The sequence below is a fragment of the Raphanus sativus genome, chromosome 1 (genome assembly GCF_000801105.2).
Source record: "Raphanus sativus cultivar WK10039 chromosome 1, ASM80110v3, whole genome shotgun sequence".
Classification (NCBI taxonomy): domain Eukaryota; kingdom Viridiplantae; phylum Streptophyta; class Magnoliopsida; order Brassicales; family Brassicaceae; genus Raphanus; species Raphanus sativus.
In genome coordinates this window covers 11,706,267-11,732,243 of record NC_079511.1, presented here as the reverse complement: position 1 = coordinate 11,732,243, position 25,977 = coordinate 11,706,267, and the positions used below count along the sequence as shown (strand labels likewise).

At 33.6% G+C, this 25,977-nt stretch overlaps 4 protein-coding genes and 1 non-coding gene across 7 annotated transcripts; 3 read left to right on the top strand and 2 right to left on the bottom strand.

Annotated features, from left to right (window-relative positions):
• Nucleotides 1-1,040: 1,040 nt before the first annotated feature.
• Nucleotides 1,041-2,561, bottom strand: LOC108847793 (60S ribosomal protein L17-1). Its single transcript, XM_018621240.2, has 6 exons — nucleotides 2,477-2,561; nucleotides 2,341-2,377; nucleotides 2,212-2,252; nucleotides 1,500-1,833; nucleotides 1,352-1,419; nucleotides 1,041-1,247 (listed from the first exon to the last, which is right to left on the bottom strand). The coding sequence occupies exons 1-6, from the start codon at nucleotides 2,477-2,479 to the stop codon at nucleotides 1,200-1,202; spliced, it is 531 nt and encodes a 176-aa protein (XP_018476742.1). The 5' UTR covers nucleotides 2,480-2,561; the 3' UTR covers nucleotides 1,041-1,199.
• Nucleotides 2,005-2,138, bottom strand: LOC130497874 (small nucleolar RNA snoR74). The gene has a single exon (XR_008936909.1). It is a non-coding gene; the product is annotated as a small nucleolar RNA snoR74 (small nucleolar RNA).
• Nucleotides 2,562-16,184: 13,623 nt separating the features above from the next.
• On the top strand, nucleotides 16,185-17,691 carry LOC108838272 (mitochondrial import receptor subunit TOM20-2). The gene is made up of 6 exons (XM_018611233.2): nucleotides 16,185-16,414; nucleotides 16,546-16,624; nucleotides 16,730-16,899; nucleotides 17,005-17,052; nucleotides 17,150-17,260; nucleotides 17,383-17,691. The coding sequence occupies exons 1-6, from the start codon at nucleotides 16,316-16,318 to the stop codon at nucleotides 17,515-17,517; spliced, it is 642 nt and encodes a 213-aa protein (XP_018466735.1). The 5' UTR covers nucleotides 16,185-16,315; the 3' UTR covers nucleotides 17,518-17,691.
• A 628-nt stretch (nucleotides 17,692-18,319) lies between these two features.
• On the top strand, nucleotides 18,320-20,531 carry LOC108851424 (uncharacterized). 3 transcript variants are annotated; one of them, XR_001949300.2, is made up of 6 exons: nucleotides 18,327-18,645; nucleotides 18,832-18,935; nucleotides 19,059-19,172; nucleotides 19,897-19,980; nucleotides 20,140-20,271; nucleotides 20,420-20,531. XR_001949300.2 is itself a non-coding variant. In XM_018624867.2 (5 exons), exons 1-5 carry the CDS (start codon nucleotides 18,420-18,422, stop codon nucleotides 20,194-20,196), a joined length of 582 nt encoding a protein of 193 aa, XP_018480369.2. In that variant the 5' UTR covers nucleotides 18,320-18,419; the 3' UTR covers nucleotides 20,197-20,368. The 3 variants fall into 3 exon arrangements, 2 of the variants coding, with proteins under 2 accessions (XP_018480369.2, XP_018480363.2); XM_018624867.2 differs by lacking the exon at nucleotides 20,420-20,531 and having other exon boundaries at nucleotides 18,320-18,645; nucleotides 18,835-18,935; nucleotides 20,140-20,368; XM_018624861.2 differs by lacking the exon at nucleotides 20,420-20,531 and having other exon boundaries at nucleotides 18,328-18,645; nucleotides 20,140-20,368.
• Nucleotides 20,532-20,670: 139 nt separating this feature from the next.
• Nucleotides 20,671-23,563, top strand: LOC108856276 (CRIB domain-containing protein RIC2). The gene is made up of 3 exons (XM_018630049.2): nucleotides 20,671-21,378; nucleotides 22,922-23,050; nucleotides 23,240-23,563. The coding sequence occupies exons 1-3, from the start codon at nucleotides 21,261-21,263 to the stop codon at nucleotides 23,410-23,412; spliced, it is 420 nt and encodes a 139-aa protein (XP_018485551.1). The 5' UTR covers nucleotides 20,671-21,260; the 3' UTR covers nucleotides 23,413-23,563.
• The last annotated feature ends 2,414 nt before the right edge of the window (nucleotides 23,564-25,977 follow it).

Below are 25,977 nucleotides of genomic sequence, written 5' to 3'. Positions count from 1 at the left end.
ATAATTGAAAAAATAATGTACTAATGCGTAGTTGACAAACGCCCTTTTCACCTTGGTGGCTTTTCGTGTTATTTTTTGGTCAATGGTGGCTACTTTTCTTTCACATTAGAAAACACATGTTTAAATGTTTTAGTCACACAGAAAAAAACAATTCATTAACATCATCAGTCGCCATCGAGAACCCCACTTACTTGCTAACTCATTAACCTTCTTTGTTGTTGTGTCGCATGATTTTTTGGATCTTGATTCCCGTTATCAGCTATAGATTTACTTGGCACCTTTTCTAGTATATGTGTTTTTGGTGTTTTTAGTACACACCAACAAAATTTAGATATATATAGTTAGAAATGATCTGGTGATTAATGTTTGTTCATCGGGAAGCCTATGTATTTAATCCAATGATCATTAGCTGTTGTATTTTCAACTGAGCATCTTTGCCATGGCTAGTAATGATATCATTAGCTGCTGTATAATCAAAATAAGTGGCCCTTTATTAATCGAGCTTTGTAATGGGCCAGTAATATTTTAACGAGGCCTAATGGCACGCGCGCACCAGTTGCTCTCTCTTGTCTCAACTGAATCACAGGCAAAAATCTAACTTATATTGTGTAGGTGACTTGAAGCTTATTTCATTTTCCAATCTTTTTCATCGTTTCATTTTCAAATTAGCTTCTTACTACTTTGAAAGAGAAAAACAAAAAAAAAAAGAACTAAAGGCTAATCTGGAAGGTGCTGATCACTTCTTTGTCGTGCCACGTGACTTCGGAGATTGCTTCCATTACCAGATAGGTTTTCTCACTAGTATCTGGTTTACATGGAAACTGAGCATAAGCTCACGAGTTTATAACATTAAGATTATAGAATATACACCTTTTCTTATCCCTTTTGGCATTGTCGAATAGAATGTTCTTATAGAATCATATATAGTATCTAACAGAATCTTAAGACACTGCAAACAATATTAAAAACTGCAGGTTTAAGACTTTGTAATCATTATTGAACTGATTCGTTTTTGGCATTTTGAATTGGTTTCTATAAAGTGAACAAAGCTCCGGTATTCCAAAAACAAATCAACAACAAAATTATGTCTTTGAAAATGTTGGCCCCTTGTCGTACAGAAGGATAAGTCAATAACAAAACGTATCATACGTTCTTATAACAGAGATGATCACGAAAAGCTACTTGTCTATATAATAAGCTCAAGACGAGACTCCTTTCTTTGACTTAGCTGCCAACTGAGTCTCCGGCTGCAAATTATTCAAAATGAAAAATATAATATGAGAAGAGGCACATCAATGATGATGTTGAAAATCATGAATTAGATTAGTGTGCACTGAGATTGATAAGTTACCTCTTTCTTAACAGACTCTTCCTTCTCTGACAATATCAACTCAATGTGGCATGGGTTTGACATGTAAGCTGCAAATAAATAGAAGATAGAATTGGATCACAAGTTATCAAGAAACAATTGCTTGAAAAGAAAAAGTATAAAAACATACGATTGATTCTTCCATGAGCACGGTATGTCCTCCGCCTCTGTTTAGCAGCTTGGTTCACTTGGATGTGAGATATGAAAAGTGCATCCACATCCAAACCTTTGACCTCGGCATTGCTCTCAGCATTCTTGAGGAGATCGAGAACGAATTGAGCAGATTTAGCAGGCCATCGACCTTGACCGTTTGAATGCCTGTTCTTAGCCTGAGCGGTACGACCAACACCACGACAGAAACGCGTGAAAGGGATAGCTTGCTTGTGAGCTATCACATCTTCCAAGTACCTCTTGGCCTTGTTCAATGGTAGCCTTCTTATGGCGTGCGCTGTCTCCCTTGTGTTCTGTCCACACAAAATATATTATTAGATTAAATCAAATCATCAAACAGAAAATGATACAAAGATTTGTAAAAAAAAAAGGTTAAAAAAATATATAAAGGACAAAATGGGCAACACCAACACAAACCCTAGTTAAGTTCTAAATCAACGATACTGAAATGCGATTACAAGTGAAAATGTACCATCATGTACTGAACCAATTAGCTATAAGAAGAAGCGAAGGTTCACCCAATCACGATGACCAATTCGATTTTCCTGACATTTACGTGAGCTCTCTTTATGTAATAACAACAGAGCCCTGCTTTTTGTTATTCAGGTTTTTTCTATCACGAATCATCTAATTCATTTTCGAGATACAATTAAGAAACATTGTTTTTATACCTTGAAGTGGACCCTGAGATCAGCTCCCCTCGCCTTGCAAGCTGCAAAAATGCGTGACAATGAAAAGTAAATAACCGTGGATCACTACGAAACCTTAATAATAGTGTAGTGTTAAGAAAGAGTTGTCACATTTGGTGGAATTGTCGGGTTCCTGGGAGTACTTCACCTGATTAAAAGACACAAAGAGAAAGAAAAAAATAAGCAAGGGCACACTTTATATGCGAAAAAAAATGTTGTGCAACGAGTGTGTTAGAGCACACAATACCATGGCGGCCAAACAGGTGATTCGATGACGGAGGAGAAGTGACTGAAGTTTAGTTTATTTGGACAAACTACTTTATATATGGGGACACACATTATGAAACCCTAAACGGCGGAATGAGATACATTATGGGCCTTTTGGGCCACTTCTCGGTTTATAGACGGGCTGTCGGGCTGATTAGTTTCAGTTTTGTTAGAAAGGGACTGGATAACCCTATATATACAGTAGACATGTTATATAACATTACCCAGTCCAGCCCTATATAACTTTAGAACCCATCAAATCAAAATATCTAATCCCCTATATATTAAAGGAGAAGCATTTTTAAGGCTTTCCTTAAACGATTTTGGTGAGAATGCATGAGAAGGTTCGGATCCACGTGTCACTTTGTGAGGGAGTTTAAGAAAAACGGATCATTTAATTTTTTGCTTTGTTTCCTTATTTGATTCCATTACAAGAAACGTAACCAATTTTTTTTCATTCATGCGCGAACTGTTTGTTTGTACATTCGTTTTGTGCTGCGTTGACGTTAAACATTTAGAAACAATTACATTTCCAACTTATGGTTTGAATCCCCATCTCAGCATGTGGATAAAATCGTACGAAACTCACCACCACAAAGCAGAAACACTTTGAAGCATTACCTCTCGACGATGGAAGGATCCGAGTCATCGTTCTCTTCTTTCGAGTCTTGCCGTCTTCTGTCGCGTGTTCTTGACCTCGAGATCGATGAGGCAGCCCTTAGCGTAGACGAGGAGGACAAAAGTTAGGGAGAACATACAACTGGCTTGAACTCAGTTGCGAAGGCCAAATCGGATGAGTTTGCCGTTTGCAAACATGGAGAGCTAAGGGATGAGCAAACACGGAGAGCTAAGGGAGATCTAAGGGACGAGCAAACATCAGTCCCGAGTAACTATGGAAGTTTGAGAGAAAGAAGGAAAAGATTTGATACGTTTACGAAGAATAAACTTTATGTTTTTCATAGTCTCTACACTTATTTTTTGTTGCTCTATAGGTCGACCATAATTATCTACAATTTTCATGTTTTTGTAGAACCGAGCTGCTCGTGGAGCTGATGTTTATATCCCTGTTTCTCGCAAGCATTACATATCGCAAGTTGTGATCAAACATTCAAAGGAAGTCGTGTATTTTGACAAGGCAAGCGGGTGAAACAATTGCTGCTATGGTGATTTGCTGCTATTCAAAGGAAGTCTTGCATTCAGAGGCCAAAGGTACAAGTCGTTATAGCAAATAAACAAACTGAACTCAAACTACGCTTCCTACTCGAACTCAAACTAAGCTTCCTTCTCGACCACAGCTTCAAGTCTGTCTCTGTTGAATTATGTGTTTCTTCTTCGCGGAAGTTTCATAACCGAAACAACAGCTTCAAATAATGTTTGTTCTCTTCTCTTTTTGTCAAATAAGGTTATAGAAAGAAGCTATATAGACGTACACTGCAAGAAAATCTTGAACTTCAGGTGAACTCGAGTTGATTTAGTTGAATTTCACGACATGGGTGGATTTTAGTTGAACTTTGTTGGCTTAGGATCACATTGCATGATAATAATATCGAGCAGATGCAGTAAAACACATTGGTTTGTTTCCCGTTTAAGTGGATGTTGTGCATGTAAATTTTTTTGTTAAATTTTATTTAAGACCCTTTTGGTTAGTAAATATTTTTATAACTAATAGTAACTTATACATTTTATTATATTCAAAAAGTAACTTAATATAGCAATATTTTTAGTTTATATTACAATTTCAAGATTGTTTACGATTTCTATTGTTCGGAAAATTACATTCCCACTTTATTTTATATAACTTTCCTCTATTCACCTTTAATCATATTAAAAATTATAGGGAATATTAAATAGTTGCTATTAATGTTTTCTCTACAGAGTTTTTCATATTGCCAACTTTTCATAGTTATTAAAAGTCAAATATTTACAGACTTGAAGGTGAAGACATATATATTTAATGCATTCAATATATTATACTTGGAGAAGCATCAAACATTAATATATTAAACGTTTTATGAGATATACATAATATACATTTTACTTATCGTTGATCCAAATACTCGTTTTGGAATCTAAATATTCGCCTGTTTACATTTTTATCCATGTTTCCTTGAAGTTTTGTATATTGTTACTTGCAAAAGAAATAAACTTAAATGCTTCATTGGATTGCTTTCTACCCAAGTTTACTAAATATTGCTCACATTTATATCGTCGATACCTAATCTCCTTTATATCTTATCAACTATATAAAGGGGTATAAGACCACCGATAATAGATCAGACATACAACTTCTCTTGCCGTTCTTTAAATCGTTTAACCTACCAAAATCATGTCTTCTTTCAGCAGTGTAACTGATCTCAAACCTTTCAAATCCATGTGGAAGATAAAGGTTAAGATCGTTCCTCTTTGGAAGCACTACTCCCCTGCAGGAGGATTAACAATGGAGATGGTCGTCGTCGACTCCAACGTGAGATTCATTGTCTTTTTGTAGTTTTAATGCTATTTAAGTGGAAGATATGTTGTAACGATTTTTTATTGCCAATGTTCATTGCAGGGAATGAAAATTCATGCTTCCGTGAAGAAAGGAATTGGTGAATCGATTTGATCCCATTCTGTCCCAGGGTGATTAAAAGATTCTCATCAGCTTCTCAGTTGGTCACTCATATGGTTCGTACCGAACTACTAACCATCCATACAAGATTTCTTTTCTTCAATATATAAATATTAAATTTAAGTTTCATATGCAAATTTAAATAACATTATTTTAAAAAGATAGATATTAAGAAAATTTAAATTTGACTGTAATTTATGCAATATTGAAAATAGAAAACTGATATACGCGATCATCATAACACATTTTAGTCTCGGTTAATATAAAAAATTAGTATAAATTTATTCAAATTCTCATAACTAATTAACATCACACATAAAATTTTGAGATTTAATTGAGAAATATTATTAAACAAGTTTTTTAAATAATTAAAAACAAAATCTAACCAATTACACAAGTGTTGTAAATAAAGAAGAGAAGAGAAGAGAAGAGAGGAATTTTGTGTGTCTTATTCCATGAATAATGATCTCCTTATATAGGATACAATAGCTTGGAGACAAAGCTTAACTTGGAGTGGGGAACAAGTATATCTAGGACTTTCCATATGGACATCACTACAATATTTATAACACTTCCCCTTGATGTCCAATATGTCGAAGTGCTTTCAAAACGCCGTAGATGCTGCCTCGTTAAAAACCAAGATTGTAATGCCATAACCGTCTAGAGTTTGTAATGTGTTTGGAATACTGCCTCGTTAAAACCTTTCCATGGTAAACCCAAAAACCCAATGTGGTAAAAACGGGAAGCCATGGATAGGAAAAAGAGTACAGCCGCATTACTTCCCCTGAAGTGAACATCACTGAAGGCTTCTCAGTGATCGCATACCAATCTGCTGCATAAGCTTCCTGAGCGTGCATGTTGGTAATGCCTAAGTGAAGAGGTCGGCTGAGTTCTCGCTGGATCTGACTTAGAGTACCTTGACCTCTCCTTCTTTCTGAAGATCGTGGGTGAAGAAGAACTTGGGGAGAACATGTTTAGTCTTGTCACCCTTGATGTAACCATCTTTGAGCTGAGCTATGCAGGCCGCATTGTCTTCGTAAAGAACGGTCGGCTCGTCTTTACCATCCGTGATCCCACATGCTGTCCGAATATGGTGTGTCATGAGTCTCAATCAGACATACTCTCTGCTTGCTTCATGGATCGCCAATATATCCGAGTGATTGGATGATGTGGCTGATATAGTCTGCTTGACTGATCTCCATAAAATGGTCGTGCCTCCATATGTGAAAACATAGCCGGTTTGGGACTTAGCACTGTGTGGATCGGACTGGTAACCTGCATCAACAAAATGCTTTCATGATATTCATGGTCCATTCGGATCATATGGTTTATCTCTCTTAGATAAATTCGACCATGAATGTCTTTGTATGTCCATGATCTGTCCGGATCAAGACATCATCCATAATCCATCCGGATTATGTTTTTGTCCACTATATATCTTATTCATATCCTTTGACCAAAACTCTTTATGAACTTTTAGTATATGTCCACGGTCTGTTCATGAAGTGGCTATTGTGTTATAGTTTGAAGTTTAATCAAAACTAAGCCACTTTTTTGGTCAATAGGACGTTCATCTCACTTGGATGGTTTAGGTCGGATTTAAGACCTAGAGGAACTGGTCGGAACAAGCTGGACGGGATGGATTGGTCGGGACCAATGATGATTAAGGTCGAACTAGGTCGGACATGATCCTAGTCGGTATTTTTCCCTTTGGTCGTGAATCTGATGGATTCTCAGACCATTTGATCAATCTATTCTTGGTATGTTGGATCATAGATTCCAACCTTCATATACGGCTAATGATCTCTACTATAGATCATCGTAGTCTCTTCATAGCCTTTCCAAGAATCAATCATCTTAATCATCCTTTCTTTAAGTATAAACACAAGGAATATATTGACTACTATATGGACTGATTTGAAACGTTCTTATAGAACTTTCTACTAAGCATCACTTAGTCTTATCATATCGTGTGTATGCAGTCGCATTTCAGTCCATGAACAACGCAGGAACGATGTTGTTCTATGAGAACTTCTTTCTCATCTTTCAAGGTATCTTATATTACCTTTATATCCAGTGAGATATCCAATGTCTACTACATCTTTCTTAGATGTCCAGATTTCGATATTGGGTAGTAGCATTCACCACATTAGGAATTTATTTCCTTGTTCCTTAGTCCCTGTGAGTATCCTTGTGTGATCAAGCCATTCCATTGAATGCTTTATGTAGCAACATGTACGACCACTTGTCTGTACTTTCATGTTCTACTGCTCACGATTTTCTTTTCCTCACAAGACTCATCTGTTCACTGGTTAGATGGCGTCTCACTTATGTATTTGGCCAATACGCCCATCTCATACATTCTTTGGGTTTAACTCCACGTCTCATTCTATGAGTACTCTTACGTGGGTTAGTGATCCTCGCATATCTCTTATGCTCAAGTGCTTTCTCTTTATCACTTATGAGTGTGTGTATGTGTCGACACCTTATATAATGTTCCATCGCGTTCTATCGCGTTCTAGACATGATACAATCGATTGAGATTTTATTATTATCAGGATCATTGAATACTTTGTAGTTTGCAAGGCTACATTGTATGATACCTGTACCTTAGGACCGGCCGGTCTTATCTCATTGTCTAGTATGGTTTCTCTTTCATAAACCCGGATCTATCATTATGAGCACCTTATCTCTTTCTATCCGAGGTTCCTTGTATATGGAACATACTGGTCTATCTTGTATAGACTTCTACAGCAACTTGATTATGTCTCTACTAGGACATTTATATAGTGGTGCTAAGCTGGTATGACTTAGTCATTCTTTCGGGTCTGTCTAGCTATCATTCTTTCTTTGTTTATGGACGTCCAGTACATATATATCTGGTCCGAGGATCTTTGCCAAGACTTGGATGGTTAAAACCATTCCACTTTCACTTTCTATTTACCAGCTTATAGCTTTCTCCATGATGTTGAATAGTCGGATTCATCTTGTATGTAATCCGTGTACCTTGGCCACAATATGATCACCTTTGTTTGGCTCATGGTCTCACTGAATTTGTGGGAGAAAGATCATGTTCTCTTATCCAACATATATTCCCGATTTTCATCTCATCCTTAGATGAGGTATTCCATCCTAGATGGCACATAGGTATGTGGTGGTTTATTCATAGACTCTTAGGATGGTCTATATCTGGATTATGACCCTTTATCATCTTTAGACGGGAATATCTATGCTCACTTTATATGGCCTGATGTATCTTATCTTTCATACATGTATTCTTGTGGTGTACCCAAGCTTATAGACTTTTGAAGTCTCAACCTTATAGGTTATGCCTTATACGGCCAAGCTATAATGCCTTATGGCCTTCGGCCAGGCTTATCATGTTCGGGTTTTATAGTATGGTCATGGACCACACTGAGTGTTTATTCTCCCCCTCATGAACATGCTATAAAGTACGTTTGTTTGTCCTCACTTAAACGTAATGCTTGGACGGTCAGCATGGTTTTAGACCATGATACACGAATTTGTGGTCTGGTCATGATCACGGGTTTTGTTCTCACTATCCTCGTGATCAGATTATACTTTCGTGTTGCTTGGAACAATGAAGCCTACTGAGTTTCCCTTGTGTACATGTTTCACAACGTGAGATCTTATGGGATAACTCTTTGTGCCTTAGTAATTTTTAACTTTGCATCAAGTTTGGACCAGGATGGCTAATCTGGTCATGCCATAAAGTGTATAAATTCGTTGGTGAACCTTACTGGTTACCTAGGCTTTTATGCCTTATCACACTGATCCTTAGCATAGTATTAGATCAGTAGGGAGAATGTAGTCTCGACCTCTTTTATATGTATGCCTTTGGCGATTTTCAGTAGCTAAAGGAACATTTCCTTTTTCTTTACTTTGCCCATTGGTTTATTATTGAAACCATTTTGATGTGGCTTGTAATGCCATTTCGACCTTTACTCCCTCCTCGACCATGATTGGATCTATAACCACGGTTATTGTGGTATCCTTGTCCACGGCCAGTGGGGATTTTGGGTCTCTCTCAATGGGTCTTAGGTGATAAATTTCGTGCCTCTTAAGGCCATGCCTTAGGCGTGGTGGTCTAGACATACTCTTCTCGAGTTTTCATTCTCATTTGTCAATCAAAAATATTTTTCAAGCAAATCAATCAAGATAAAAGAAAAACTTTTATTAATGCTATGAAATTTGAATGACAAATTATATTTAAAACAAAACACCAAATCATAAGTTGAAATCAGAATGTCAAAGGCTTAAACAATAGCCGGCCAGTCCATAATAACATCTTGGACGTGGCTCACATTTGGTTCTCTATTCAATGAATAAACCAATCTCATCATCTATATGAGTCCACCCGAATTTTCTTTTCTTAGCTTCTTCAGCATCACCGTATATCATCTCACATTGATACTCGGCACTTATCTCCATAACATAGTCGAGTTTGTCGAGGTTGACTTTCCTTTTCTGCTTCTTTTCCTCAAGAGCTGAAAGGTATGAGAGAAGGTCGTAATAGGTTGTGAAACCTTTAGCCTTCTGTGATAACAACACTTCCTTTGAATGGATCGTGTCACGAGTCTTGCTTAACAAGTCATAGTTTGTTATCACTTCACCACATAGTTTAAGACTATAGGTGATTCTCATAAGATCAAAGTGATAGTCATCCACGGATTCATAATCCTGGAACCTCAGAGCCTTCCATTCTTTCATGGACTCATCTAGTAATGGCTCGAAGAACATGGTGTTCAATCTCGACCAGAGATCGTAAGGATCGTTGATGTAACTGCACTCATCATACAGATCCTTCACGAGATGCTTTCTCATTATCAAAACAGCTCTACGCCTTTCATATGCAAGGGTATCATTGCCGTATTTGATACACTTCCCAAGTCCTTTAGACTTTAAATCAGCTGAAGTGTTCATTGCCCAATCAAGGTAATTGTCTCCATTGAGATCAAGGGCTGGGTAATCCGAGTGATGGAGTCTCGACATCTGAATCATATCAAAATGATTTGTGTTAGTACATACAATTTCTGATGTTATTGGCTATCCAAGAAATAAAAGGCAATCGGCCAGTATGTAAACAATAAAGCCATATGGCTTGTGTGACCAATGTCATTCGGCTATTACACAATTAAATCACATTGCCAGCAAACAAATAAGAGGGTCATACGGCCAGTTTGCATTCTCTTTAGAAATTTACTTTCTCATAACTCATCCATCTCTTAATCAACTTATTTGATTTATAAATCCCTTGAAAATAGTGGGATGGAAGAGTGCATGGTTTAGCCATACCATATGGTATGCTACATCGACCCATGTGGTTTAATGGTCTAGTAGTACCATTCGGTACACATCCTCGACCAAATAAAACGGATCGTGATTTAGCTGCACTGTGGTGCGCATCATCCATCACCGGTGATTGTGGATTACCGTGGATCATCGAGGATCACCGTGGATCACCTTGGATCACTGATCATCGTAGATCATCGCGGATCATCGAAGATCATCATGGATCATAGATCAACGCGGATTATCGTGGATGATCACCGTGAATCACGGGTGAAAAATCTAGTTGCACCTGAGGGTGAACATCATCGACCATTGATTTTATTTTATGGTCTAATCGTACTTAAGAGTACGTATCATCGACCTTTACTTCATATGGTCTAGTCATACCTATTGGTATGCATCATTGACTTAAAAGAAAATCATGGTCTAGCCACACTATGGTGTGCATCATCGACCAAAAGATGTGGAAAACATTAACCTTATGTTTTGTTTGGACATATAGCGTGTCATCCTTAAAGGGGTATCACTTGTTGTCCATACAAAACGAAAGTCATGTAATCACATGCTTTATATTTTAGGGTTTAGGGTTTCTTAAAATCGGACTTAAACTTTAAGGATTAGGGTTTAAAATTCAAATCTGATTTTAGGATTAGGTTAAACATTGACTTTAAATTTTGTTTGGACATATAGCGTGTCATCCTTAAAGGGGTATCACTTGTTGTCCATACAAAACTAAAGTCATGTAAAACTATTAAAGGTTTAGGGTTTTGATTTTAAAATAAACAAGAACTAAAATCAACCAAATTAAATCGCAAAATTTTTAAATCGGATTTAAGATGAAGAGAAGTTTGAAACCCGAATTGCTTGAACCACAAGTAAAGATTAGGGTTCTTGAGATTTTACCTTAATCTTTGCCGATCTTTTCTCCTTGGTTTCTCTTTTAGAAACCTTAAATAATCAACAATGAAAGTTTCAAAGTTGGATTAGTACGAGATCTAAGAACAATTGAAATCGAAATTAAGATAGATAAGGAGTTGGCGGCTATTAGGGTTTTGGATGATCTTTGACGGCGCGGCTTGCACTGGGAGGTGACGGCGCGTCTGGAGTCGGATTGATGCGTGGTCTGCGGCGCTAGATTCGTCTCGTCAAGAGCTTCAATTTGATATATTACTCGCCGTCTGGATCCTTACGGTTAGGGAGATATGACGGTTTAAAGTTGCGGCTGAAATTAGGGATTTTGTGCTCGCTGGATTTTAGCTAGGGTTTAGAGTCTCGTGCTGATAACGTGTTGTAAATAAAGAAGAGAAGAGAAGAGAAGAGAGGAATTTTGTGTGTCTTATTCCATGAATAATGATCTCCTTATATAGGATACAATAGCTTGGAGACAAAGCTTAACTTGGAGTGGGGAACAAGTATATCTAGGACTTTCCATATGGACATCACTACAATATTTATAACAACAAGTTGTAAATTACTCTTAATAGATTTACTTTCACAAAATTTACTTCAATTACATCTTACTAATTACACAAGTTTAAAAAAAAATCGAAGTTTACTTTCTATAATATGCACAATGTCCTTCAATCTTTCATTACATAACATGTATGTAATATTTGTGACTAAAATATTTACCATTCTAATATCTATATTAGTTTGTTCACTCCGTGCAAGGCGCAGGTATCACCTAGTCTATTATTAAAACTGAAGTACATTTAGTATTTAACCCTAATTGTTTCTTAGTATTTACAAAGGATTGCCATTAAATTTGAATGGGTTTTTGTTCAAAAGTGTTTGGTTAATTTAATTAAAACCCATTATAAAACCACGTGCTGGATTTTATCCAATTAGTATTTGATTTTATTTTAAAAATACAAGCCATTGTTATAGCTAAAATTACCAATATCAAAAGTCAATCTATTGGCAATCGTTTTGAAAATAAATTAACCATTAACTATCTTACCAAAAAGATTCCTAAAAATTCGGCAATCAATTATTGAGGTAAATATTATTAGTGTATTTGGAAATATTTATTTAAAACAAAATATTATATCTATCTATATCAATACAATTAAAACAACTGCCTTTTTTTGACATCCCCATTATTTTCTAAAATATTTACAACAGTGCCACTCCTAAATTATAGGTAAATATATTGTTACTTATCATCTAATTAAAATCAGACCATTGAATTATTTTTGAGATTTTGTTCCTACTTATAAAGAAACTAAATTGCAACACACGATAAAAGGCTCTATCAAACGAGTACATTCTTATCTTCTCTATTTCGTAGACTTCTATTTTTTTTAATGAAAAAGAGTTTTAGTTCAAAGTGTCATGAAGAGTACTAAAACACAATCTAATTTGTTAACATCTGTATGGTCTTTTTCTTTCTTTTTTCTTTCTTCCACCATATTTATAACTCAAGATATCTCATTCATTTATTCTTTAAATATTAAATGTATATTTAAAACGGTTTTAAGATGATAACAATCTTAATATTTTATTTACAAATGTTCCATTAAAAATATATTTAAATCAGTTAGTTATCAAATACAAGATATATTTGTATAAACCAAGATATATTTGTGTAAAAAGTTTTAAGCTTCGAAATATCAAGAACCGTAAACCGAACTGAAGCAGAACAAAAAAAAATGAAACAAAAAAAAGAAATAAAAACTGAACCTGAAACAAAATCAGAACCAAATCGAGAACCAAATAGATATTTAAAGATCCAAAATACAGTTTATATACCTTAAATATTCATATTATTTTTTATTTTTTGATAGAAAATATTAATTGTATTTTAGTTTTAAATTTATCAAATATTTTTAAAATCCTAATTATAGACCAAAGTATCCAAAAAGATTATCATATTACTTTTACCCGAAATATATAAATTTATCCTAATTTTCTGAAGAACTGAAACACGAGAATTTTTTTTTCATATGATAAAATTTATTTGAGCTATACAATATTTTATATAAAGTATGATTTTGTATTTGAGATTATCGAAAAACGAAAACCAAACCAGAAAATAACTGAACTTGAAATTTTATCGGATTATTATCATTATTACCCGAACCAAACCGGACTAAAATAATCAAACCAAAATCAAATTCAATTCATAAATAACCAAACATTTTATATATATCATGAACCAAAAATAAACAGATATCCAAAACATAATCGAACCGAAAACCAAAAAAAAACAACAATTTGAAACCGCACGCAAACCTAAATATATTAGTGAAAAAACTAATAAGTAGATAAATTTGTCAAAAAGCTTATTCCGCGCTTTAAAAAGCGCAGATCAAAATCTAGTAATCTATTAAAACTGAAATACATTTAGTACTTAACCCTAATTTTTCTTTAGTATTTACAAAGGATTGCCATTGAATTTGAATGGGTTTTTGGTTCAAAATTGTTTGGTTAATTTAATTAAAACCCATTATAAAACCACGTGCTGGATTTTATCCAATTAGTATTTGATTTTATTTTAAAAATACAAGCCATTGATATAGCTAAAATTACCAATATCAAAAGTCAATCTATTGGCAATCGTTTTGAAAATAAATTAACCATTAACTATCTTACCAAAAAGATTCCTAAAAATCCGGCAGTCAATTATTGAGGTAAATATTATTAGGGGTTGTTATTGGTTTGTGAGTTTAGAAGAGTTTTGATGATTTTAATAATTAAAACAATTAAATAAATTTGTAAAGAGTTTAGTTTTGCTTAAAATTTGTCAGATAGTTTTATAGATTTTTGGAGGAGATAATTATAAACTTCTGTAGAGTTTAGATAAATATGGATAATATCGTGTGTGCAATAGTGTATTTGGAAAGATTTATTTAAAACAAAATATTATATCTATCTATCTATATTATTAAAAGTGAAGTACAAATTAGGTTTATTTGAAAACATATATATCAATATATTAAGAAAAAAATGAATTTATGTTATTAAAATAATTGAAAATCTATTATATTACGAGAAACTATCAATCTGGGTCAACTTTAAAAATATACAAAAATGAGCTAATCTAAAAATATTATTTATCTCAAATAATCATAAAACAAAATTTAAACATTATATATATTTTTCAAATCAAAATAATAATTGAAAGTTAATTTATATCGAAAAATGATTCAAAATATACATCTATTCAGAAAGTTATTTTACTAAAATATTTTCCAATAACTATTATTAAAAATGTTTTCAATATATATAAGAAAAATACAATACAAAGTTAAATTTCATATACCAACTTAAATTATGATTTTATATTTCACATTAAATTTTTTAATAAATAATATATGTGATTATTTATATGATAGTACGTATAAAATAATATTAATTATATCTTTGCTCTGTTTTTTAAAAAAAAATAGATTGTGAATTAGGGGTGAGCGTTCGGGTTCAGTTTGGATCTATTTCGGTTTAATATTTCCGAGGTCAAAGATTTCAGTCCATTCGGATATTTCTAAAAGAAATTTTGGATTCTGATCTTTACGAGTTTGTTTGGGTTCGGATAACCAATTTAAATTATTTTATTTATTATATACTTTAAGTTTCCCAAAATATATAAACAAAATAATATATTACATGTAAATTTGAATAACATATGTCAGAATACCTGAACTTAACATATAAATTGATTTGATTAAAATATTTGGATAAAGAATCAATAATTATTTTACATATTTTTAGTATTTTGTGTATACTTTAACTATTTTATATATTTACATTTGAATATTTATATATATAGAATTATTTAAACCTACTTAAAAGTACAACATATATTCGGATGTTTTTATATACATTAAATCTAAAAAATAATATAAATATATAAGTATATAAATATATTTTGAATACATTCAGATATCAGAAATACTTCAGTTTAGATCGGATTCTGTTTGAGTTCTCTAAATACAAAAAATTTGATATTTAATCAATTCCGGTTCGAATTGGTATTTCTTTTTGAACCGGGATTAGTTCAATTCTTGAATTCGAGTTTTTTTGTCCAACTCTAATATTAACATGAAAAACAACATATTTTGTAAAAATATACCCGCACGGACGTGCGGGTTAAAATCTAGTGTAGAATAAGGTTGAACCTCTCTTTTAATTCTTTTTAAACCCTTTATATATTTCTATGCGAATACATTTTGTATAATCTCTTACAAAATTTGTATTATTTCATTTACTAACATAGACCAAAGAAAATGTTTTTTGATTAAAATATTTTTTTGTTTCAATCTAAAAGTTTGTGGTAGCGGTGAAAAAAACTTTTTTTGTGATTTTAATGAAAAACTTGATTTTGTGATTTTAACGAAAAATGTTTGGCTGAAAATTTCGTTTTATGGTTTTGGTGAGAAATCTCACTTTAGAATACTCGCATCTCACACATGAATGAAACTGGCTCATGACCTGCATGTGTGGACGACTTGTTTATAGTTCCGGCAAAGAGCAACAACAAAAGTTAAATCACAACTTTAAGTTGTAAAGAAGATTAAGTTCGTAATCCTGTAATACATATCATATATGTCCTATGTTTCACATTGCAAGTGCAGAAAAATGTAACTTTCTCTTTTGTTGAGGTTAAAATTTGGATTTAGATTCAATTGATTGGTGTTTTTCTATCCGAACTGCATACATGAAAATGTAGTAGCACTCATTAAGGTTAGCATCAAAGGCCCAATAAGAAAAGTTAACAAAAAGCCCAATTACAACAAAAACATACATCCACGACGACTAGGAACTAGGAAGGCGGCGGCTGTAAGACAATCGAAGAAGGTCTTTGGTTTTCGTTTCCTGGTGGTCTTGTAATAATTTACACAAAAGAGAACCCCAACCCTAACTTTTCCTTACCGTCTCCTCCCACCGCATAATCTCACGATGGAGTTCAATGCCGCCGACTTTGAAAGGCTTGTGATGTTCGAGCATACTCGCAAAGCTTGTGAGGCTCAGTACGTCAAGGATCCTCTCGATTCCGAGGTCGGTTCCTACCACTTGTCTCCTCCTTATTTATTGTACGGAGATCGATTACTTGATCGTATGAGTACGATCCTGCAGTAGTAGATTGGCTACTTGATTGATTAGGTTACTTTGATTATGTTGGTGTGCAGAATCTGCTGCAGTGGGGTGGAGCATTGCTTGAGCTTGCTCAGTTCCAGGCTATTCCCGATGCCAAGCTCATGTTAGATGGTATGAATCTTCTTCTTCTTCTTACGGATGGATCTCTTTGCGTTTTTTTTTAAACAAAAATAATAGTAATAATAAAAAGGAATCCTATCTTGTTGTTGTTTGTAGATGCTGTTTCAAAGTTGGAAGAGGTGTTGACAATAAATCCAGGGAAGCATCAGGCTCTTTGGTGTATTGGCAACGCCTACACCGCCCACGCCTTCCTTACTCCTGATCCCGATGCTGCCAAACTTCACTTCGATAAAGCCACTGATTTTTTCCAAAAAGCTGAAAATGAGGTCTTCATCCTTCTCTTTTTGAATGTATTTTTTATGAGTGTAGTTGTGAGAGACAAACTTCTTTATCCCTTTTTTTTAATTGTTTTGAATGTTTTTGTTTCTTAGGATCCAGGTAATGAGATGTACCTCAAGTCCTTGGAAGTTACAGCAAGGGTACTGTTTCAACTTTTTACCATCTTCAGACCCACCGATGGTTTTGTGTCGTAAGAGATAGTAACTGTTTTGACACCTTTCTGTCTATGTGAATCAGGCCCCGGCGCTGCATATGAACATACATGCGGATGGGATGATGATGCAGCAGTCATTAGGTGGAGGTGGTGGTGGAGGAGGAGGGGGTCCCTCAGCTTCATCAAATGCTGGCGTAAGTTTTTATCTCCTTGGTGTGCTTGTTTCATACACAAAATTATTCTCTAGTAGCGAGTTGTTGAGAAGGTAAACCAGAATCTCTCTCATTCTTTCTCATACTTTGGTGGGGTTTTGCAGGGTGGTAAGAAGAAGAATAAGAAGGTTAACAACGACTTCACTTACGATGTATGTGGTTGGATCATTCTCGCTTGTGGGATTGTTGCTTGGGTTGGCATGGCTAAATCCCTTGGCCCTCCTCCTCCTGCTAGATAATGTAGCCCTACATTAAGAAATAATGTCGACTAGTTCACGTTTTCCAAACAGAGTGGTCCTAAGCCCTGTGACTATGGTTTTGTTTTGCTTCCTGTACACGTCCATCAAATCGTTTTGTTACTTTATCTTAGGATGTCTTTTTTTCTCTATAATCGATATATTCGATTTCCTCTATTTACGTGCTCAGTTATGTTTTTGGTTTTATGGCTTTACACGATTTCTATAAGATAGTATCTTATTTTACAGATGATCATTAAGGTGTTTCTAAGAATAGACAAAGCTCCAAAGTTCAGGTTAAGGGTCATCTTTGCATTTCTGTTTTCTGAGGAACCACTGTTCTTCTTGGAAGATTGGTGATTGTGGCAAATGAGATTGACAAGTTGAAACGAGTCGAAAAAATAGCTCTGTCATTTTACATATTGATGCGATATGCAACTGGTCACATGTTTGTTTTTCAGTTTTGTTCTTAGCGGGGACTGATAACTGTAGATGTATAATTTACACCTCTAGAAATCTAATTGAAATATATACCTGTTCGTTACTAGTTTTGGCACATTATGCTATAACAGAAAAACGAAGAAAGACCATAGTATAGTATTTGCATTCCTCCATTAACTTTGGCAATGCCATCGTTTGTAGGAACCAATTAATATCCAAAAACAAAGCATTTATAGGTGTAAAATTTTTGAATCTGTATAAACTGGAAATTTCTATAAACAGAAAAATTCGGATTCTGTAAAAGCCAATCAAGACCTAATAACAATATATGCAAGAAATCCTCGAATGATAAAGGGGGACATATAAGTGTCCTTATCCCTCGGGGAAAATGTAAATCCCTTATAAATAACAAAAACCGCATCCTCATCTCTGTCTGTTTCAAGGCTTTGAATTAAAAAAAAGGAATGGCTTGCAAAACGATCCTGCGCTCTGTTTTCCCATCGACTTCCGCCGCAACCAGATGCTTCTTCTTCTTCCCTCCTTGTCTCTCGACGGTCCGTGGTTTGTTCCCGGCGGCAAAGAGTCCAAGTTTCAATGGTTTTGCCTCTGTCCCTCGTCTCAACTGCACTCTCAATAACGATGAATCCGAGCAAGGCCCGCCTCAAGAAGCTGTTCTCAAGGCCATTTCAGGTGCCTCATTTCTTTCTTTCTATTTTATCTATCTCGGATGTGATATGATTTTGGCTCGAATTTTGTCTGATTCATAGATTATTTAGGGCTAACAATTAAGCTGTAGATGTTGTTGGTGAAAGAATCTGTTTTTTTTTTTTCAAAGTGACTACTAGTTTCTTTTGATAACCCTATTTATATCTGCAGAAGTGTCCAAGACTGATGGCAGAGTTGGGAAAACAACTAACATGATTATCGGAGGCACTGTGGCTGACGATTCTGCTCGAGACTGGCTCCTACTTGACCAAAAGGTTTTCTAAGAGTCTCTCCTCTTCAAATTACTCTCTATTATGTTGGTGGTGTAGATTTCGATTACTTGCATTCACTTATAAAATTAAAATTAAGAAAAATATTGGGGGCTTAATAATTGCTAGGTCAATACTTACCCAACAGATCGAGGGTTTACTGCGATCGGGACTGGTGGCGATGACTTTGTGCATGCTATGGTTGTTGCTGTTGAGTCTGTTATTGAACGTCAAATCCCTCTGGTATGTTTTTTTTTTTGCTTTTCTTCTTTGAATTGTATCTTGTACTCACGTCATCGGAAATGTTTTTTTTTTTTCGATATTACACCCATTCTTTGTCTAGTGTTTCACTTCTTTAGCGTATAGAAAGCATCAATACTTTGTGAGGTTGCAGATACCTCATGGTACGGGCTGATTTAGATTTCTACACGATTCAATTCAGTAGGAAACATATAATTGGTAGTTAAAAGTAGGTTTTGTTTTTTATTCATTAATTTTTTTCTGAAGTCGTTTTTGGATATTAGTGTGCCCCCTGATATGTTCAACTGATGGGCTTAATGGTTCCAAAAGTTCTAATTATAAGAAGCAGAGATGCTGTATATCCCTTTGTGTTGTGAACATATGTTTTTATTTTGATTGACTTCAACTATGGTTCTATGTGTGGGCACAGACATCTCTGTTAGTGTCTTTTATCAAATATATTGGAATGCACATACTTTGATTATATTACAAGCATACCGTGTATACAAGTGAAAAATTGTATGCACACGGCTCTGCTTACTCTTGTTCTCTTGCTTTCGTCTATATTCTTAGAGTCTTGTGCAGTAGCTTAGTTGCTAACTATTAGTTCCTTCATATTATAAGAATTTCTTTTCATGCAATGTCTTTCAAGCAATTTTTATTATTCTCAGAGAACACAAGAATCCTACTAATTATGTATATCTGTTTTTTTTTTTCCACATCAAAGGATTGTGTAAAGCAGACATTATCAAGCAAAGGCAAATATGTGTCGGTGAATATTGGCCCTATTCGAGTTGTCTCTAGCGAACAGGTTTTTTCCTCTCTCTCTCTTTTGCACATATGCAAAGCAATATGAGAAAATATGCACAAGAAGCATAGACATTCGAACACAAACTGACAGAGATGATGATAGAACGTTTGGAGTTGAAGATTGGTGGTATTAACTTCTGTTTTGATTGGTTTTTGACAGGTACAAGCGGTGTATAATGCAATGAGGAGAGACGAAAGAATGAAATATTTCTTGTAGGTTTTAAGGTGTGGTAGAATCACAGGGTCTGCCCCTCTTCTCTCTTTTCCACTGCGACTATGTAAATTATGCCGTGTAAGGCCATCATTTGTATTTTCTGGGAGAATTGAACAGTTATTATATTAAAGGTGAACTTGGATGCAAATGAATAGTTAGATAAAGCTTATTAAAACAAGTATAATTTACTTTAGGTTGGAGAAGTCGCTTTATCTCTCTGAATTAGAGTTGGAAGAGGTGGTTCTAAGAAAGTAGTGGAGAGGGACCAGACTCTTGAGGGAAAAAAAGAAACTCTTGGACTGTTATTTAATCCTGTTTGGATACAGAAACGGTTGAAACATCAATTATATTATATGATCTGGTGAATCAGAAACTCTTTTTTAACAAGTGTTGAAAATTCGAAGGTAGAGAAGAAGCATATGCGTGTGGGTCTGTAGTACAAAGCAATACCCACGTATCTAAGTAGAACTCAAGGAATTAAACCGGGTTTGATCTGACCCGGTTGGTCATAGGTTTATCAGTTTCCAGGCTTGGTCACAGTCCGTTTTGTAGTAACCTTAGTACTGTGTAGAACTCATATAGATGAAAGTTGTCAATAGGTAGTGTAGATGGAGCCGTGTCTCCCTCCGCAACATCGTAAGCTGTCTGAGAGGGGACAATTAGTAGTCTACTTATGGTATTGATTAAGTTTACGAGGAAGGATATTATTGATTGCGTATGGAGAAACAAAAAGTGGAAGGTGAGAGGGATGGGGTAATTCTGAATGTTTAATCTAGATATTAGGTTAAGTGGCACTGTTGGCCAACTAAAAGCAGCCTCAAATATACTCAATAATGACACTCTCCTCTGTCTATTATTCTTCTATTGGGTTGGGAATTACCAAAAAAAAAAACAAATTTAAGGAATGAATGATTGTAACTTGCTTACAAAGCCATATACACGCACGAGATTGCAAATAAAAACCCTACGAAAATCCCCTATTTCCATCATTTCAACCTCAATCACACAGCATTGCATCATTTCATACATTTCGAGGATAGCAAGAAGCATCCAAAAAGAACGAAGAGATGAAAGATCGGACACGATGTGTGACATTGCCTTTTTCGTTGGGGTGCTCGAAGCATTCTAGCGTCGCCGTGGCTGCTACTACACATCAACACAAGAAACCAAACCAACTCATCAAGAGTACCTTGCTTCTTCACACCCCACCTCGTACTCTCTTTTATTTCTTTTTCCCTTTAATTTGTTATCTGATTTTTCTTTGTTGTCCTTTTTGGTTTTCTAAGAGCATCATTATCGTGGGCTCTAATGCCTGGTCCCCCAGTATTTTGGGCTAAAAATAAATGAAAAAAAGCTGAATAAACTAAGAGACATCGATGAAAGTTCTTGGTTTGGATACATTTTGGGCTGGTCCTTGGGACAGGTGGCAGGATGAGATTGGACAGAGCAACGAGAGGTAGCGTCGTTTTTGGCTTGCTCGGTTTCTTCTTGGTCGAAACCTCTCGTCCTCGACGGTGACGTCTGTCTTCGGCATCCAATCCCTCCCGTAGATCTGTCTCGTCGATCTTTCGGTGGAAAATCTACAAGACGAGCGAGGTATGATAGAGGAAGAAAATGTCGACGGAACCGCGGAGTCTCTGATGGAGTTCGAATCTTGACAAGAACCAAAGCTTGAATCGAATTTTGTAGGAGAAGCCATGGAAGTTGAAACCGATGCTACGAAGGGACAAGAGTCGATGCAAATTAGAGACGAAGTGGACAGTAGCAGCCGGCACAGTCCTCATGCTAATTCTGGTAACTCCCTCATAGCTTAAAATTTTCTTCCTTTATCCAGTGTTGTTGTTTGATTGCGTCCTCTCCTCGTTTGTTCTTCAATCATGTGTGTCTTTGATTAGGCTTTTTTTTGTTCTGATCGCACATTTGATTTGTCAGTCGTTTCGATTCTCTCTACGACGGATGGATCAAATAGGTTTTGTGAGATGGATGGATCAAATAGGTTTTGATTTGTTCTGTGGAAAGAGACACAAGGGAGGTTCATCGAATAAAGGACTCCAATTACAGTACAGGTTAGTGTAACTATTTCATCTGGTCTGAACTGAAAAGAGTAGAATTGAGTTAGCTTCTGTGATGAATTGGTTTGTATTCTTGTGTAGTGTCTTTTCTTATGTCACGGACTTGTCACAGTGGAAGAAACTTTGTAGTTTTGTGTACTCATGTGTATTCACGGTCTCGTCACAGACGAGGAAGCTTTGTAGTCTTGTATGTTTGTGTAGTCTACTACTTGTGTTGTTTAGTTACTGGCATTGTTGTTGGATTTTTCAAATGGGTTTTGAAGGAACAATGGTTCCGAGGAGAGTACAAGTGGCTCTGCTCATGTTATGTACATGTACAAGCTCCTCTGCTTCCATGGCTTTCCTTTTCCTTTTTTTTCTCCTTTCTTTGTGAGGTACTGAAAACTCCCTTTGGTTTGGTTGAATGATTTTGAGCTATTATTAAAGTCTGTATCAAGATTATGCACTACTGAGAATGATTTGGTTTTGGTTGAATGATTTTGAGTCTCTATTATTAAACTTGGTTGAATTTACTATTTAACTAAGAAACAACAAAATGTATCTACCAATAATCTACTTTTTTATTCAAGTATCTTAATTTTATCTCTTAATCTATATATATTAATAAACTATTCTAAGAAACAAAATTTTGGTCCTAGCAATAAGGATACTCTAAGGAAGAGACGAAAGTGAGGATAATGGATTCTTGGTTCAAAAAGAAGACACAAAGATAGATAACAACAACGGTGCAAATATCTCTGACAAAATAATTCGAAGCTTCAAGAGTTTTTCTCACTTTTTCATTTGTATATCCTTTTTACTTACCATACTCTTTTTTATTTTTAATCAATATATAATTGCACATTGTTTTAGATAAAATTAAACTGGTCACTAGATTCATCATTTTCTTAATATTTGGTTGATATTGCTTTGAATTTATAAATATGGACACATGCTTATCACTTCCCATGAACCGGTGCATTGATTATGAACAGGTTACGAAGACGAAGACGAAGACGAGAGGGAAGAAAGAGAAACAGAGATGGAGATAGGGTTTCCGACAGACGTGAAACACTTGAGCCACATAGGAGTTGATGGAACCATGACCACTTTCGACGTCTCCTCCTCATCGTTTCCATTGGCCCCTTTCCTTCTCACTGCCGTCTAATTCAGTGACTGCATCTAGATCAACTTTATGATACATTTTGTTTTACATATGTACATCTATTCTATTAATTCTTCAGCATGACCTATTAATAAAATGTTGTGTCCAATTAATTATTTCTATATTTTATTCTTTCAAAAATGAAATATATTATAACTTCCCTTTTCCCTTTTTCTTTTAACGGCATAACTTCCCCATTCCTATACTCTAGGAATCTGAAACTAATTTATACTAATAAAAATTCATGAAATAATATAGAATAATGGTAATTAATTTAATATTTATTAAGAACTATTGTCTGCATATATTAAACGGCAATTAATAAAAGAAGCCAAACGACAATTCCTCTATTGATAATAAAGAATAAATAGTAGGTTTAAAATTCAACATTTTCAAGACTTACTAATTATTTATTAACAATTGTTAATATTTCTTAAAATAAACCACTAAAAATCAAATTGAAATAATAGATGTTTAGATCAACAAAATTAAACTATAACTAGATTCTGACCCGTCTTTTAAAGGACGGATATATTTTTTGTTTTACTATAATTCTCATATTTGTGTTTTTTTTGTGGTTATATTTGTATTTTCTTTGTAATTATATCTATTCTATTAATTCTCATATTTTAATAGTATTGACTAGATTCAGATTCGCCTTTAAAAGAGCTGGTATATTTTTTTGTTTTACATATTTTAGAAATTTAATTTATATTTATGTTTTTAATCATATTTATATTTTTCTTTGTATAATATTTCTTTTAAATAATTAATAAGAGGTTTTAATAATTATTGTAAAATAATTTGACCACACATATATCAATAGGTCATATTCCTATTTTAGTATATTGATATTATATATAATGAAAAAAAACGTAAATAAAAACATAAATATAAAAATTAAATTTATAAAAAAATGTAAAACAAAAAATATACCCGCCTTTCTAAGGGCGGGTCAAAATCTAATTTATATTAATATGCAATTAGATATTGATCCGTACTTTGCATGCGCGAAATAAAATATTTTATGATAAAATTTCACTGATATCTTAAAAAATATTATATATCAAAACAAAAGTCACAATTTTGATTCATGTGATTTTTTTTAAATAGGTCCTAACAAAAAGTCAATTATCATTTATTTATTACTAAAATATATTTAATAATGTGTGTATACATATTTGAATTATTATAATTAAAAAAAAATAAATAGATATTCTTACATTTTCTCTTAACTACAAATGAATACATCTTTTTCAAATCTTTTTATTTACAATACAAATATACATTCTATTTATTTAAAATATAAATGAATATTTCGTTTTTACTTAAACAAACCTTTTAAATATTTAATTAATTTCGTAATTATCTTTAATACAAATATATATTTCATTTTTACTTAAATAAACCCTTTTAAGTATCTAATTAGTTTTGTAATTTTTTTCAAATTTTTCAAAATCTATAAACAAAACAATATATTACATATAAATATGAATATATGTTGGAATATATAAACTTAACATATAAATTGGTTTGATTTAAATATTTAGATAGATAATCAATAATTATTTTAAATATTTTTGTTTTAGAGTATACATTAACTGTTTTAGATATTTACTTTTGACCATTTGTATATATTTTTAAGTAACTAAACTAACTTAAAAGTATCATATATATTATGGATGTTTTATATATACTAAATCTAAAAATAATTAATATATATATATATATATATATATATATATATATATATATATAAGTATACCAATCTATTTCAGATACATTGGGTACTTGAAATACTTCAGTTAGGATTGGATTCGGTTTCGATTCTCTAAATACCAAAAATTTGAATAATTCGGACATTTAATCAATTTTGATTTGGGTCTAGTACTATTTTTGGATCAGAATAGGTTCGGTTCTTCAGATTCACGGTTTTTCTCCAGCTTTAATATTGACATGAAAAATAAATAGCAATATATTTTTTAAAATATATATGCGCGGACGCATATGTGAAAATCTAGTTTATCTTTTAAAGTATTGTATGACTTTTACTTAATATAATTATATATCGGTTTTTATATAACATGAAGATATTTCAATTTTTTAAAAATCTATTTTCTTAGATTTTTATTGTAAAATAATTAGTAAAATATTAAATTAATAACTATAATAGTTTTTTATAGAATAAAAATAATAACAATTAGAAATCCATAATATCATAAATAACTAAATATTGGCACATATATTTGTTCACAAAAATATATTTGTTAACAAAAGATAAAATTTATGTTTTAATTAATTTAATAAAAATAAATCATAACTTTTAACTAAAAATATAATATTAAATTACTAAAATCAACATTTTAAATATAAAGATTATATCAATTAAATAAATTATATATATATTCTTAATTATCTTATATAATTTACATATAATTATACCAATATGTTTTAATTGATCGGTTATTTGATTTGATCGGTTTATATACTAAACCATATCTATATACTGTTGTTTCTTAAAAATTGATATTCATTCGGTATATTTGATATTACCAAATCCAAACCACT